Here is a 17388-nt window from a genome sequence, read left to right as displayed (position 1 = left end):
TACAGCTCATGTGTCTCCCTGCCCGTACACCTATACTGTACACACTGTTTGTACCCTCTATCATTAAGTGATCCCCACTCTCTCAAGGGACATTGCAGATGAGGCAATCGAACACAGAAATTCAAAAGTAAATCAATTTATTGGGTAATTTATGCAGCACATGTTAATCAAAGGCAGCCAGATAGATGGTCCAGCTCTCTCTCTCTCTCTCTCTCTCGTGTGCTGATTTATGAAGTGTGGAGGTGGAAGCCGCAGGAAATGATGGCGACTCCAGGTTTCACCGTCAGTGGCCGAGCCAACACGGCCATGGGGGCAAAGCATTCGGTCCAGATTGAAGGCGGGGCTGGGGTTCGGTCCAGGAGGAGAGCAGAGCGAGGATGCACAGCACCAAGGGGCCGTGTCACTCACTGTCAAACTCTCTCAGTGGGTGAGGGGGATTTAGGAGAGCCGGTTGGACTCGGGCAGGTTCAGGAAACGTCCTCCTGGGCCGCAGTCATTAAGGTCTGATGCCTCGGCCAGATGTGGGCGCAGTAATTCCGCACACTGGTTAACACCCTGCACAGCTGGTGTGCGGCTCTGAGACTTCACCCTGTGAAGGTGAGTGAGCGCTCTGTCTCCCTCTAGTAGCCTCGTGAGGTAATTACAAGGAGGTTGCAGTTGGTGAGCTGCCTGGCCCCCTGTGTTACACAGAATTACACAGAATTTACAGCACAGAAACAGGCCATTCGGTCAAACATGCCGGTGTTTATGCTCCACACGAGCCTCCTCCCACCCTGTTCCATCTCACCCTATCAGCATATCCTTCCATTCTTTTCTCCCTCATGTGTTTATCCAGCTTCCCCTTAAATGCATCTACGTTATTCGCCTCAACTACTCCTTGTGATGAGTTCCACATTCTCACCACTCTCTGGGTAAAGAAGTTTCTCCTGAATTCCCCATTGGATTTATTAGTGAATATCTTATATTTATGACCCCTAGTTTTGGTCTCCCCCCACAAGTGGAAACAACATCTCTATGTCTCCCCTATCGAACCCCTTCATAATTTTAAAGACCTCTATCAGGTCACCCCTCGGCCTTCTCTTTTCTAGAGAAAAGAGCCCCAGCCTGTTCAGTCTTTCCTGATAATTATAACCTCTCAGTTCTGGTGTCATTCTTGTAAATCTTTTTTGCACCTTCTCTGAGATTGCTGCTTGGGCCTGTTCCTCCATCTCTCCTGAAGATGCTGACTCTCCCTAGGGTACAGTTCCCTCTCCTCTCCTGGGTGTACACTGAGGGAGGGATACCGGCCGCAGTGTCATGTCGGGGGTGGGGATGCTGGCCCTTAAGGTGAGTCCAGCGCGTTAATTTATATATACAGATGCAGCCAATTTGCGCACAGCAAGATCCCACAAACAGCATTGAGATAATCTGTATTTTAGTGATGTTGGTTGAGGGATAAATATTGGCCCAGGACACCGGGGAGAACTCCCCCTGCTCTTCTTCGAATAGCGTCATGGGATCTTTTACATCCACCTGAGAGGGGCAGACGGGACCTCAATTTAATGTCTCATCCGAAAGACGGCACCTCCGACAGTGCAGCACTCCCTCAGGTTATGAATTATCTGTTAATATTACAATGGCATGGCTCCCCAGGAGCACTGTGATGCCACAGCTTACCCAGGGACATTACAAAAGAAGGACGAGGAGAGACCATTAACGTTCACCCTATCAGTTACATAGTACAACCTCATGCAGCACCTCCCTAACTGCTAGTAAGGTTAACTCCTGTCGAGGGGAACCAAAAAATAAATAAAAGGGAAAAAATAACCTGTAGCTAATGTCAGGCAAAACGCTGGGAAATTCCTCCCTGACTCCTGAAGGGAATCAAACAAACTTCAGGAGATCATGGCGCCCATGGTCATTCAGACGTTAACGTTTCCCCCGGAACATTGTGACATCATTGCTTCCTGTGGAACATTATGATGTCATTGCTTTCCGTGGAACATTATGACGTAATTGCTTTCCGTGGAACATTATGACGTCATTGCTTTCCATGGAACATTATGATGTCATTGCTTTCCGTGGAACATTATGATGTCATTGCTTTCCGTGGAACATTATGATGTCATTGCTTTCCAGGAACAGAGATAAAAAAATAGAGCAGCTTACTGTAAGAAACGCTACACCATGTCAGAACACGTCACACCGTGTCAGAACACGCTACACCATGTCAGAACACGTCACACCGTGTCAGAACACGCTACACCATGTCAGAACACGTCACACCGTGTCAGAACACGCTACACCATGTCAGAACACGTCACACCGTGTCAGAACACGCTACACCATGTCAGAACACGTCACACCGTGTCAGAACACGCTACACCATGTCAGAACACGTCACACCGTGTCAGAACACGCTACACCATGTCAGAACACGTCACACCGTGTCAGAACACGCTACACCATGTCAGAACACATCACACCGTGTCAGAACACATCACACCGTGTCAGAACACGTCATACCATGTTATGCCTCAACACATGGCGCTGCAACATGCTTCACCATATCATGCCACAACATGTCAGAACATGTCACACCATGCCACAACACACCATACCATGTGACAACACACCACATCACAACACATAACACACCATACCATGTGACAACACACATCACGCCAGAACACGTCACACCACACCACAACAAACCACACCATGCCACAACATGCCACACCACTTCAGAACACGTCACAGTACAACGCACCATACCATGCCACAACACGCCACACCACGCCATACCATGTTAAAACATGTCACAACACACCCAGCCATGCCACAACATGCCACACCACATCAGAACACATCACACCATGCCACACGCCATACCACATCAGAACACGTCATAGCATGCCATACCATGTCACAACACGCCACACCACATCAGAACACATCACACCATGCCACAACACGCTACAACACGGCACACACACTCCATGCCATGGCGGTCCCATTCATTTTTTTTAGATGTTGCTCTGTTACATATCTGTTACTATATTAAAAATCTGCTGGCCATCTTTTTCCATCACTGGTGGGAGGGTCTAATTACAGTGTGACAAGTTTACACAGGCAGTTTTCATTATAAATGTGGACATAAGAACAAATAGTGGAAATAAAGACATAATATATGACTTTAAAATGAGACTGAATTACATCTGCGTGCCCTGCTCCAGTGATCCCTCGCCCTCTAACCCCGCTTCACCTGAGACTACACATGGTCCATAACTGGTCCACACTTGGCCTTGACTCCCCATGAACAACACCAAAGGAGATCGATAATCGATAAAGCAGATCCCCAACTCCAAACCTGTACCTCCTTCCCCACCCTACTCTCTGACTTACCATGAACAACATGAGATCCACATGAAGAGTCACGGAGCTGTACGGTGTGAGTCGATGCCCCTGTCTCCCCAGGACCATGTCAAAGGGCTGCATTGAAAGTTTGATTCACAGCCCATCGCTGCAGGATAATGGAGCGTCACAGAGTGAGGCCATCGAGCAAGTCACTCCTTGGGGTTGTGACCCCACCCCGACTAAATGCTTGTGTAAACCACTGATCTGGTTTCATTCAAGCTAAATGTGACATCACAGAGTCGGTAATACTGCTGCGAGTGATGTTATACAATGATGGTGATGTCATAAAGCCTCGGGCCTCGTTTGCCACCCCCATCACCTCCAACTGGGCAGATAGAGGACCTTTTGCTGAAGAATGAAGAGCAACCACCAAAAATTATGAAACCGGGATACTTGCTACTCTTTATCCTGTTTAAGCTGATCTGGGAGTGCGACACCAGCCTTGGTGAGTGGGGCTAGTTGCTCGAGCATGAGGCAGTAAAGTAGAGCATCACTGAACGATAGGATGGGAACATAGGAGGATAGGGAAATGTATAGATAGAGGGACCGACAACTCAAAGTATGAGTGAACACCCAGGAAGCACAGGCTGGAGATAGGACTACAACCCTTGCAGGGACAATTCTCCAACGCACGCTGCCTTGAAGCAGGGTTCCCCGCTGGGAGTGTGTGGTCAACGAACTTATCCCATGGAATCATGCAAAGTTCTACCAGTCAGGAGACTGTTAGAAACAACAATGCCAACTTGCATTTATATAGCGCCTTTCACCTAGTAAAACGTTCCAAGGCGCTTCACAGGAACGATTATCAGACAAAATTTGACACCGAGCCACATAAGGAGATATTAGGACAGGTGATGGTCAAAGAGGTAGGTTTTAAGGAGCATCTTAAAGGAGGAGAATGAAAAGAGGGGCGGAGAGGTTTAGGGAGGGAATTCCAGAGCTTAGGGGCCTCGGCAGCTGAAGGCACGGCCGCCAATGGTGGAGCGATGAAAACCGGGGTTGCGCGAGAGGCCAGAATTGGAGGAGCGCAGAGATCTCGGAGGGTTGTGGGGCTGGAGGAGGTCACAGAGATAGGGAGGGGCGAGGCCACGGAGGGATTTGAAAACAATGAGAATTTTAAAATCGAGGCACTGGCGGACCAAGAGTCGATGTAGGTCAGCGAGGACCGGGGTGATGGGAGAACAGGACTTGGTGCAAGTTAGGATACGAGTTTTGGATGAGCTCAAGTTTATGGAGGGTGGAAGATGGGAGGCCGGCCAGGAGACCATTGGAACAGTCGAGTCTAGAGGTAACAAAGGCATAGATGAGGGTTTCAGCAGCAGATGAGCTGAGGAAGGGGCGGGGACAGGCGATGTTACGGAAGTGGAAGTAGGCGGTATTGGTGATGGGGCAGATATGTGGTCAGAAGCTCATCTCAGGGTCAAATAGGAGGCCAAGGTTGCGAATGGTCTGGTTCAGCCCCAGACTGTGACCAGAGAGAGGGATGGAGTCGGTGGCGAGGGAACGGAGTTTGTGGCAGGGACCAAAGACAATGGCTTCGGTCTAACCCAATATTTAGTTGGAGGAAATTTCTGCTCATCCAGTACTGGATGTCGGACAAGCAGTGTGACAAATCAGAGGGGTTGCGAGATGTGGTGGTGAGGTAGAGCTGGGTGTTATCAGCGTACATGTGAAATCTGACCTTGTGAAACAGGCAGTTAAACTGATGGATGGAAAGAGAGATGTGTGATTGGATTCATAAACGGGTGGATATAAAGACAAACAGGAGATGAGGTCAAAAGATAATCGAGTAGATAGACTTAAATTGTTGGATAGATGAATAATTAGATAGTCTGAGATGGACAGGTGCAGAGGTAAACATTCAACAGATAGGCTGTTGAAAAGATAGGCTGGTACAGATAGGTAGGTAGGTAGGTAGGCGGAATGATAGATAATTGGTAAACACAGATCAACTGACAGAAAAACTGATAGAGAGTTGGATAGACAGATAGATAAACTGATAGGGAGAGAGATGGATGGACAGATAGATATACTGATAGAGAGAGAGATGGATAGACAGATAGATAAACCAATGGACAGGCAGATGGATCGACAGATAGATAAACTGATAGAGAGAGAGATGGATAGACAGATAGATAAACTGATAGAGAGAGAGATGGATGGACAGATAGATATACTGAGAGAGAGATGGATAGACAGATAGATAAACCAATGGACAGATAGATGGATAGACAGATAGATAAACTGATAGAGAGAGAGATGGATAGACAGATAGATAAACTGATAGAGAGAGAGATGGATGGACAGATAGATTAACCAATGGACAGGTAGATGGATAGATAGATAAACTGATAGAGATGGATAGACACATAGATAAACTGATAGAGAGAGAGAGATAGACAGATAGATAAAATGATAGAGAGAGAGATGGATAGACAGATAGATAAACTGATAGAGAGAGATAGATAGACAGATAGGTAAACTGATAGAGAGAGAGAGATGGATAGACAGATAGATAAAATGATAGAGAGATGGATAGACAGATAGATAAACTGATAGAGAGAGAGAGAGATGGATAGACAGATAGATAAAATGATAGAGAGATGGATAGACAGATAGATAAACTGATAGAGAGAGAGAGATAGACAGACAGATAAACCGATAAATAGATAGAAAGATGACCATGACATGCAGTTGATGTATTTGTACTTTGTGATCTCTCTCTGTGAGCTGTGTTTTTCGAAAGCAGCATCCCTGGGGTTTGGATCGGGACAATTTGATGGTTAAGGAAAATTTGGGGGTAAAATTTGGCAAGAAAATGTCAGTGAATTAGGGTCCCATTTCTGAAAGGGTGAATTTGAACTCTGCTCTTATTTATTTTACAGAGTGTGGAGAGCGAGCGTTCCACTCTGGTACCACGCGCACTCTGAGAGACCACGAGAACGGTGTCGGTAGTTCCGGAAGAGGAGAGGGTAGTAAAGCACATCTCAAAGAGTTTCCCTGGCAAGTGACCATAACACACTGGAGGAAGCACCACTGTGGAGGCTCCCTCATTAATGAGTACTGGGTGGTAACAGCAGCCCATTGTGTGGCAAATAGGTAAAGAAAGTGGCAGAATTTTCACAGAGGTGAAAAGAGGCCAAGATATTGTAATGTCCATGTGTATACATGCACATTTACATATATAGAATCATAGAATGATACAGCACAGAAGGAGGCCATTCGGCCCACCGTGCCTGTGCTGGCTCTTTGAAAGAGCTGTCCAATTAGTCCCATTCCTCTGCCCTTTCCCCAAATTTTTCCCCTTCAAGTATTTATCCAATTCCCTTTTGAAAGTTATTATTGAATCTACTTCCACCGCCCTTTCAGGCAGTGCATTCCAGATCATAATAGCTGGCTGCGTAAAAAACATTCTCCTCATCTCAACACTGGTTCTTTTGCCAATTACCCTAAATCTGTGTCCTCTGGTTACCAACCCTTCTGCCACTGGAAACAGTTTCTCCTTATTTACTCTGTCAAAACCCCTCATCATTTTGAACACCTCTATTAAATCTCTCCTTAACCCTCTCTGCTCTAAGGAGAACAATCCCAGCTTCTCCAGTCTCTCCACATCACTGAAGTCCCTCATCCCTGGTACCATTTTAGTAAATCTCCTCTGCACTCTCTCTAAAGCCTTGACATCCTTCCTAAAGTGCGGTGCCCAGAATTGAACACAATACTCCAGCTGAGGCCTAACCAGTGATTTATAAAGGTTTAGCACAACTTCCTTGCTTTTGCACTCTGTGCCTCTGCTTATAAAGCCAAGGATCCCGTATGCTTTTTTAACAACTTTCTCAACTTCTCCTGCCATCTTCAAAGATTAGTGAACCTACATCCCCAGGTCTCTCTATTCCTGTACCTTCTTTAAAATTGTACCATTTGGTTTATTTTGCCTCTCCTCATTCTTCCTACCGAAATGTATCACTTCACACTTCTCGGTATTAAATTTCATCTGCCATGTGTCTGCCCATTTCACCAGTCTGTCCATGTCCTCCTGAAGTCTGTTACTATCCTCCACATTCTTCAATACCTTTCCGAGTTTCGTGTCATCTGCAAACTTTGAAATTATACCCTCTATACCCAAATCCAGGTCGTTAATATATATCAAAAAGTGCAGTGGTCCTAATACTGACCCCTGGGGACCTATGCAAAATTCCCTTCAGTCTGAAAAACCGTTCACCACAACTCTCTGCTTTCTGTCCCTTAGCCAATTTTGTATCCACACTGCCACTGTTCCTTTAATCCCATGGGCTTCAATTTGCAAACAAGTCTATTATGTGGTACTTTATCAAATGCCTTTTGAAAGTCCTTATACACAACATCAACCACACTACCCTCATCAACCCTCTCCGTTACTTCACCAAAGAACTCAATCAAAAGTTAGTCAAACGCGATTTGCTTGAACAAATCCGTGCTGGCTGACATTTATTAACCCAAGTGCCAATTAATTTTGTCTCCGATTATTGTCTCTAAAAGTTTCCCCACCACTGACGTTAGGCTGACTGGCCTGTGATTGCTGGGTTTATCCCTCTCCCCTTTTTTGAACAGGGGTGTAACATTTGCAATCCTCAAGTCCTCATATATCTAAAGAGGAGTGGAAGATTGTGGCCAGAGCCTCCGCAATTTCCACCCTTTTGTCCCTCAGTACCCGAGGATACATCCCATCCGGACCGGGTGACTTTTCTACTTTGAGCGCTGCCAATCTTTCTAGTGCCTCTTTATCTATTTTTATCCCATCCAATTTCTCTACTCCCTCCTCCTTTACCGTGATATTGGCAGCATCCTCTTCTTCAGTGAAGACAAATGCAAAGTACTCATTTAGTACCTCAGCCATGCCCTCTGCTTCCACAAGTCGATCTTTTTGGTCCCTATTCAGCCTCACCCCTCCATTGACTGTTTAAATGTTCATAAAAGACTTCTGAGTTCCCTTTTTTGTTAGCCGCAAACATATTCTCATGCACTCTCTTTGTCCCTCTTATTTCCTTTTTCAGTTCTCCTATGTGTGTGTATAAAACCTGCCGTCCTTACCCAGTCTGGCCTATGTGTGACTCCAGTCCCACACCAATGTGGTTGACTCTTTAACTGCCCTCTGAAGTGGTCGAGCAAGTCACTCATTCGTATTAAACCGCTATCTGCAGCGGTTCAAGGAGAAGGCTCGCCACCACCGTCTCTGGGCAACTCGGGATGGGCAATGATCGCCAGCCTCGCCAGTGTCACCCAACTCCTGAGAATAAATCTAAAATCTAACCCGTGCTGTTTGATGGGACAGTGTCGAGGGAGCTTTACTCTGTATCTAACCCATGCTGTACCTGCCCTGGGAGTGTTTGATGGGACAGTGTAGAGGGAGCTTTACTCTGTATCTAACCCTGTACCTGCCCTGGGAGTGTTTGATGGGACAGTGTAGAGGGAGCTTTACTCTGTGTCTAACCCGTGCAGTACCTGCCCTGGGAGTGTTTGATGGGACAGTGTAGAGGGAGCTTTACTCTGTATCTAACCCGTGCTGTACCTGCCCTGGGAGTGTTTGATGGGACAGTGTAGAGTGAGCTTTACTCTGTATCTAACCTGTGCTGTACCTGCCCTGGGAGTGTTTGATGGGACAGTGTAGAGGGAGCTTTACTCTGTATCTAACCCGTGCAGTACCTGCCCTGGGAGTGTTTGATGGGACAGTGTGGAGAGAGCTTTACTCTGTATCTAACCCGTGCAGTACCTGCCCTGGGAGTGTTTGATGGGACAGTGTGGAGGGAGCTTTACTCTGTATCTAACCCGTGCTGTACCTGCCCTGGGAGTGTTTGATGGGACGGTGTAGAGGGAGCTTTACTCTGTATCTAACCCGTGCTGTACCTGCCCTGGGAGTGTTTGATGGGACAGTGTAGAGTGAGCTTTACTCTGTATCTAACCTGTGCTGTACCTGCCCTGGGAGTGTTTGATGGGACAGGGCAGCTAGGTTGTGTAATCAGTGTGGCCTTCGCAGTGAGAACAACGCCATCATAGCGAGAACATTTTTAAAAAGGCCCCCATACATCCAACTCAGCGGGGATTGTGATATTACAGGGGAGGGGAATGTAGGGAAAGCCATTAAAAATAATCTTATTTCTCTCAGAAAATCTAAAAATTTACAAGTCATCGCTGGGACAGTCGATATCACGCACCAAGAAAACACACACAATGTGGAAAAAATCATCTCGCACGAGAATTTTGAACCGATCGCCTTCAAAGACGATATCGCCCTGCTGGAGCTGAAGCAGCCGGTCAGTTACAGTGAGCTAGCCAGCCCGGTGTGCTTCCCGGACAGCATCTACATGGACCCTGACCAACTGCACAACTGCTGGACCTGTGGCTGGAGACGCCTGCTCGAGGGTAAGAGAGCCCAGAGTTTTTCTCCCCTTTCAGCAACCCCCAACCTCCCTACACCCCCTGCTATCCTAAAGTTGCTGCATCTCACCGGGTTACGGTTACAATAGCTCAAGAGATGGTGTGTGGCTCAGCACCGTGAGTGGCTATTCAATCACGGGGAGCGTCACGGCCAAACCCAATCCCGTCCTCATCCCAACGCGGGCGCAACGGACAGCGATCAGAAGCTCGGGGGGCACTGAGGCCAATTTTAGTTGCCCAATTTTAGTCGCCAAATTGCGTTGAGATCAGTAACCTCGACGCAGACCAAACGTCAACCCTGGTAGGACCTTCAGGTCCTGTAAGCCTGAGTTTCTGCGCCGAGTGGTGTCACGACATTTGAGCGCCAGGGGTGGGGGTAGGGTGTGGGGAGTAATATTCTACGCTGCATTGTTACACGATGCTCAACGTTTTAAGCTGAGGAACACCCTAGCTGAAGGCCAAAGCCCCAGTGTGAGGCACAAACAAGGTTCAGCGGGAGGGAGGAGATGAGATAAGTCAGGACGCCTTGAAGCCAAGACAGAGGTGAGACTGTCGGAGGAAAGGGAGGCTTGATAAACTCCTAGAGGTCCTAAGGAAGAGATGAGCTGGAGCAGGAGACAGTGCGATCAGTTCTGGTTTCATCCTCGCCCATTGATTGCTCCTTTGTTATTGTGCTTTGTGCCATGAAGACCTCTGGTTGGGGTCATTCTCTAAGTGACCTGTTTACGGCCGACCCTGTGCTCCCAAACTCCCAACGTGAGGGGTACTGGCAGGGGGCACGTTATTTGGAGACTCACAAACCGTGATTTTCTGCCCATTAATTTTAGCGGGTGGGAAATCTCGGGGATGTGTTGGGTGGGGGTGTTGTAATTGCTGCTCTCCAGAATCAACCTCCTTTTATGTAAAGCCCCCCCCTCCCCATCAGTAAACTCTGCTCCATGGACATCAACAACAGGGAATGCAGCCTAGTCTCAACGCCCCTTAATTCATGAATACACTGGAGTGAAATCTGGTGTTTCAGTGGGGGAGCTTGAGGCAAAATGTCCACTCCAGGCTGCCTCAGATCGGCAGTGTTAAAAGGGACATAGGAACAGGAGGAGGCCATTCAGCCCCTCGAGCCTGTTCCGCCATTCAATCAGATCATGGCGGATCTGTACCTCAACTCCATTTACCCGCCTTTGCTCCCTATCCCTCGATAACCTTACCCAACAAAAATCCATCAATCTCAGTCTCGAAAGCTCCAACTGTCCCTCAGAATCCACAGCCTTTTTGGGGGAGAGAGTTCCAGATTTCCACTACCCTTTGTGTGAAAAATTGCTTCCTGACTTCACTCCTAAGTGGCCTGGCTCTAATTTTAAGGTCATTCCCCCTTGTTCTGGACTCCCCCACCAGAGGAAATAGTTTCTCTCTGTCTACTCGATTAAATCCTTTTAACATGTTAAACACCTCAATTAGATCAACCTTCAACCTTCTAAACTCAAGGTACTACAAGCCAAGTCTATGCAAATTGTCCTCATAATTTAACCCTTTTTGAAACATCAAACTCGTTCACACTTCAAGTCATTAATTATTTCTCAGCACAGATACTGACCCTGTTAAAGCATTCAGAGAGATAGTGGATTGATTTCTCAATCTGATGAAGTAAAGGAGCAGGATAATGTGATGCAGGAGCTCCTTGTAGCATATCTTCCAATACCTAGGACGTACCTCCCCCTGCCTTTGATCTCCGCGTGTCTCTCCAGCTCTGGTGACAAGGGGGTGACATCGGTCTGCGACAATAGCGAATCGGTAGCCGGTTTTAAACTCCGCCCGGTTTCTTCTCCATTGAAGTCATCGGGCGGGGTGTAAAGCAGACTGTCGATTCGCTTAACAGATTTATCCTATCGCAGAAGACCGATTTTAACACCCACCCCCCCCATCCCACGATTCCCATTATGACCTGTTTCTAGAGCTACACATATCGCACTAACATTGTGTCGCAATCAGTGAACGTAAAGTGCCTCCTGGCTCTCTGATTGGCCCGCGCTGTTATCCGTCACATGCTTATACGGGTCCAATCAGAACCACGGGAAAGAAAGCGGCCGTGGATCCCTAGACTGGCCCCTTCTGTCCATTTTCTTTCGCTAGTGCGTCTGCTGACCATCCGATTTGACCCGACTCTTTCAGACTCCCACTCCCTCCTCCCGACTCCAAGTCTGCGGCTGGCTCTCGCATTATCCACGAGCAATGCCACAGGAGGTCTGCTAATTATATACAATAGCGGGAATCATCAAACCTGGCAGCACAGAAGAAGGCCATTCGGCCCGTCGTGCCTGTGCCGGCTCTTTGGAAGAGCTGTCCAATTTACACCCACACCCCAGCTTTTTCCCCCTTAGCCCTGCAAATTACTCCCTCTTCAAGCACCTGTCCAATTGCCTTTTGAAAGTTCCTATGGAATCTGCTTCCACCGCACTTTCAGGTAGTGCGTTGCAGATCTTAACAACCCTCTGTGTGAAAAAAAATTCTCCTTATTTCCCCTGGGAGATGGAGAGAAGACTAGGAAAAGCACGAAACCGTAATAATGTGATGCCAAGATTGGATTTTAACAGCCTGTAGATTGTCGCAGTGAAGGGAAGGATGAAGGAAGTAATGAGTTCCACAGTTTTCAGGTCCTAGGAAAGAGCGGCTTTGAATAGCAAAGGGTTCAATTAAGTTGTCTGGAGGAGGAAGGAGGAAGACTAAGTAGGGTGGTGTCATTTGGAGCTTGGAAGTAACAAGAGAGAGGTAGCAATGAACATCGCAGCACTGAAACAGTAGAGAGACAAGAACGATTCCAATAGGGAGAGAGAGAGAGAGAGCGGGAAAGAGAAGTTGGGGGCTAAAAGCCTATAAGACAACTTTGCTTTCTCTTGTCACCCGTCCAACAGTGTGCGACAGGTGATAGCAGATCCTTCCTACATATTGGAGCAGGATCCAAGGCTTCATGGCCCTGAGTTTCCGTGGGCTCCTCCTGAATTCCCGCTGGTACCTTCGGTGCGAGGGCGGCAGAAACCCCGGAGAATTGGAGTAAATGGCCATTTTGCCGCCATGTCTCCAGGGTTTTTTGTCGATCTCCTACCTGAGTAGCCGCCCCCCCCACGCCCCCCGGAAATCCCGGGCGGTAAAAAAGTTGTTGAGGAAATATTTGGGAGAAAAGAGGAAACCCAACCTCATGGAGGCAACCCTAGAATTAGAGGAGCAGTGGGAGTTCCATTTGAGATCTGAGGAGATAATGAGACCAAGAACGTCCATAGATGGGGAAGGTCTATGTAAGTGGACAGAACGATGGCAGATGGCATTTAATAGAAATATAAAAAACTGCATGTAGGAAGGGAACATGGGCGAGACTCATACTCTGCCAATGGTGCTGAAGATGGAAAAAAAGCCCTAAGTGTCTTTGTAGACTTAATGCTTACCATGTCCAAACAATGCAGAGGAGCAATCAACAAAGCCAATAGAATATTGGACTACAGAGGGAAAATGGTGGAACATAAGTCAGAAGAAGTCATGATCCAACTCTGGAGTGCTCTGGTCAGACCCCAACCTTGAGGACTGTGTCCAGTTCCGTCGCTAAGGCACAAGGGGGACAATCAACCACTGGAGGCAGCGCGGAGAGGAGCCAGTGTCAGGGGTCTGAGTGATGAGGAACGCCTGGAGAGAACTGGGCTTTTCAGCCTCGAACGGGGGCGTCTGAGAGGTGATGCTGTAGAGGTTTATACAATTGTTAAGGGAATAGAAAAGGTAAATCTGGAAAATTATTACAAATTAAATTGCGAGAGTCGGAGAAGGGGACACATGTGTGGAGTGCATCTCCACAGATCCCTGAATGTAGCGGGACAGGTAGATAAGGTGGTTAAGAAGGCATATGGGATACTTTCCTTTATTAGCCGAGGCATAGGACATAAGAGCAGGAAGGTTATGCTAGAATTGTATAAAACACTAGTTAGGCCACAGCTAGAGTACTGCGTACAGTTCTGGTCACCACATTACAGGAAAGGATGTGATTGCACTAGAGAGGGTACAGAGGAGATTTGCGAGGACATTGCCAGGACTGGAGAATTTTAGCCATGAGGAAAGTTTGGATCGGCTGGGGTTGTTTTCTTTGGAACAGAGGAGACTGAGGGGAGATTTAATTGAGGTGTGTAAAATTATGAGGGGCCTCCATAGAGTGGATAGGAAGGACCTATTTCCCTTAGCAGAGAGGTCAAAAACCAGGGGGCATAGATTTAAAGTGATTGGTAGAAGGATTAGAGGGGAGCTGAGGAGAATTTCTTCACCCAGAGGGTGGTGGGGGTCTGGAACTCACTGCCTGAAAGGGTGGTAGAGGCAGAAACCCTCATCACCATTTAAAAAGTACTTGGATGTGCACTTGAAGTGCCGTAACCTAGAGGGCTACGGACCAAGAGCTGGAAAGTGGGATTAGGCTGGATGGCTCATTTCGGTCGGCACAGGCACAATGGCCTCCTTCTGTGCCATAAATTTCTATGATTCCATGAAGTTCAAACTAGTAAAAGGTAAATTTTGGATTGATATCAGGAAGTTCTTCACATCAAGAGTGAACAATACATGGAATAGACTCCCAGATGGAATAGTGGAAGTGTAAATCCTGGAATTACCTAAGAAACAATTGGATCTTGCAATGGAGAAAGACTTTGGGGTCACTCTGGTTGGAGGAACTAAGAATGACCTTCCCCATCCATAATTATCTTGTGAGTTTATGACTGTTGATGGGAGCTGTTAGTTGGACTTGTAAGAGAAATAAAGTAACTGTGTCTTTGAAGAGTTGAAAGAAAGACATTTTCACCGATCCATTGAGGAGTGTGGAGGAGATCAAGATGTAATGATTCCGCCATTGTACCGTGGGAGTTGTCAGCACCGAGGGCTTGTGACCTGAGCGAAGTTGATGAATGTAGAGTGGAATCCTCAGCAGAAGACCGGGCTGGGTGGGATGATGAGCGAAGAAGACCATTGATGTTGAGAAGGAACAAAGCGGGAGAGAGAAGGGAGTCCTGAGGAACACCTGGGCTGATGGAGAGTCAGAAAATGAAGCAATAACCTCCGAACTGACAGAGTGAAAATACTTGGATGAAAGGCCCTAAATCGCCATAGATGTACCGAAAATCAGCAGGGAGGAGCGGAAGGATAGAGCACGGTTCTTGGAGGTGCAAAGAAGCAAGGAGGATCCTGAACATATAAAGAGGGACAGGAGGAATGTTTAAAACAAGTTGAGGAAGACAATAGACAAAATGAAAGACAACCAACATGACTGAAAAGAATAGGAGATGAGCTAAATGATGAACTAGTGGTTTCAGAGGAAGTTTGGGTTTTAAAAGGTTGTCGGAGGAAGAGAGGGGAAGGCTGAGGGAGGTGAGGTGGATCTCCGAGATGCAGAGGGTGGTTCTGCGGTCAGTAATGAGTACTGGAATCAATTTGAAGGTCTGGTTTAATTTTTTTTTGTCATTTGCTTAGCATCCCGAAGAACGATCACATGACAAAACCAAAAGGATAGTTAGAGGGAACTTGTGAAAACGATTCTACCATAGGGCTGCGATTCTACAGTGGTGACACCACTAATGCCGAGAGGTCTTTTTCCATTAGAAAAATGTCACCAAGTGGCACAATTGGCACCAGTGGCTGCAATGCCAGTCGGCGATGTTCTTCCCGCAGATCAGATGAAGGACAGGTGGCCATGATCACACCGTCCAAGTATGACTGGGGCCATAGCAACGAGCAAGGGAGGGGGGAAGAATGACGGCTGATCCTGGGATACATTTTTTTTTTATTCGTTCATGGGATGTGGACGTCGTTGGCGAGGCCGGCATTTATTGCCCATCCCTAATTGCCCTTGAGAAGGTGGTGGTGGTGAGCTGCCTTCTTGAACTGCTGCAGTCCGTGTGGTGACGGTTCTCCCACAGTGCTGTTTGGAAGGGAGTTCCAGGATTTTGACATTTGTCTCATTGAGAAGACACAAGGAGTAATCTTTGGCATAATCTCCCAGCCAAGCAAGAAAGTTGGGTCTTCTCAGGCACAGGCAAGCTGAAACCTATCTTCTGGGGGAGAGAGAGGACAACCCAGAGTTGCCCAAGGAAGTCACATCTTATTAAAAGATGCCCAGATTGAAAGATGGATGGCAGCCATGGGTAGAAACCAAGTTACCCTCTCTAGTGCCCAGGATGGGTGGGATCTGGAGATGGTCTCCCAAGAGAAGATGGACGACTTGAAGGACAGTAACACTTTACATGCCACATCCCAATGATCCCTACCGTATCAACAAGATTAGGGCAGCAAGGACGGAGGGAGGTTTGACTGGTAGAGCTGAGGGTGGCAGAAGCACCAGTTAAGGTAAATGTTCTGATGGGGGGTTTGACTGTTGGTCAACAATTAGAGATATCTTGTCACGGCTTGGTGACATGGTGCATTGGCGCCTCAGAGTGGTACACGCGGGTTTGTTTCTGTAACTGCCCTCGGTGAGGTCACGACCTCCGCTGGATGGGTGAGGCAGAGTGTTCCTGAAGGGGAGGGAGGGAAAACCGATGGCAGGATCACTTTAATGTACCTTCTTAGCAGCGGGTTAAGAGATTGACAATTGTCAGAGGATGGGGAACAAATACACATTCCCACTCTCTTGTTCAAGGGAAAGGGCACCAGACAGACCAAGACGGGCGAAACATAAGAGATGAAATAAAAGTCATTGAATAGAAAATTGAAGTAAAATATCTCTCCATTGTATTCCAGATAGGGTCCTAGGAGGCACACGGACACTGACTACCCCAGTAGAAGATTGACCGCCTGCATACCCATGGAATGGACACTCCGATCTAGAACGACAAGGTTTGGCCCATCCTCAGTTGATCTGGCACTCAGGAAGGATGATCGCTCCTCCAGTGTAATCCAGTGCCTGTGCCCATTGCAACCAAGGGAAACCCTTCAGGAGAGGATTTCCTGGACCCTCGGGGAGAACAGGTGTGACAGAAACCCTGAGAGCATCCACAAGGCAGCTGCCAGTCTCGCATACCAGAAGAGGGTTCTCAATTTCTAAAACCGCCCTTGACCCTCTACCATTGAAGTCCTGCGGTGGACATTGAGAACAATACCCACTCCTCTGGCTCTGCAGTTCCCCAGTGACCTCAAAACATCTCGTGAAAGACTGCAATGGACAATAAGAAACAGGATGGAGCACAGATTGGTTGCTTAGGCTGTGAATCGGTTGACTCGAGATATAGCTTAGTGATTTGTTATTTGATGAATAATCCTACTTGTGTGCCAAATAAATATCTAAATGGTACTGTTTTACATACCTTGTGTACATACTTATATAACGACACAAATATGAGTGTCATATTCTTATCAAGACCAAGGAGAATGGACCAGTCTGAGAGTGTGAGAGAGCACCAAGGTTGGAAAGAATGGGAGTGGGCATGAGTGATAGGTGGAAGGAGTGACTCGGTGACATCACATTGGGGTTTTAGGAGAGCTTAGATTGTGAATGACACAGAATATATCACACACAGTCAGTATACATTAGAAATATTCAGTGTATATTACAAGATTCTGCAGCCTGCA

General features: G+C 47.2%; 1 protein-coding gene across 1 annotated transcript; it reads left to right on the top strand.

Annotated features, from left to right (window-relative positions):
- Window positions 1–261: 261 nt before the first annotated feature.
- On the top strand, window positions 262–17085 carry LOC137302312 (serine protease 55-like). The gene is made up of 4 exons (XM_067971951.1): window positions 262–353; window positions 6247–6495; window positions 9536–9792; window positions 16561–17085. Exons 1-4 carry the CDS (start codon window positions 262–264, stop codon window positions 16608–16610), a joined length of 648 nt encoding a protein of 215 aa, XP_067828052.1. The 3' UTR covers window positions 16611–17085.
- Window positions 17086–17388: the final 303 nt, after the last annotated feature.

Source organism: Heptranchias perlo, chromosome 35 (assembly GCF_035084215.1).
Source record: "Heptranchias perlo isolate sHepPer1 chromosome 35, sHepPer1.hap1, whole genome shotgun sequence".
Taxonomy (NCBI): domain Eukaryota; kingdom Metazoa; phylum Chordata; class Chondrichthyes; order Hexanchiformes; family Hexanchidae; genus Heptranchias; species Heptranchias perlo.
The sequence above is the reverse complement of the archived record's forward strand: the minus strand, read 5'-3'. Positions and strand labels throughout refer to the sequence as shown.

What these genes read in the sequence shown, in the direction of transcription:
- LOC137302312 (XM_067971951.1), top strand. Translation starts at nt 262, where the DNA reads ATGGCGACTCCAGGTTTCACCGTCAGTGGCCGAGCCAACACGGCCATG. An exon ending in GAAGGCGGGGCTGGGGTTCG is followed by an intron (nt 354 to 6,246) that starts GTCCAGGAGGAG and finishes CATTTCTGAAAG; the next exon opens with GGTGAATTTGAACTCTGCTC. An exon ending in CTGGAGACGCCTGCTCGAGG is followed by an intron (nt 9,793 to 16,560) that starts GTAAGAGAGCCC and finishes ATTGTATTCCAG; the next exon opens with ATAGGGTCCTAGGAGGCACA.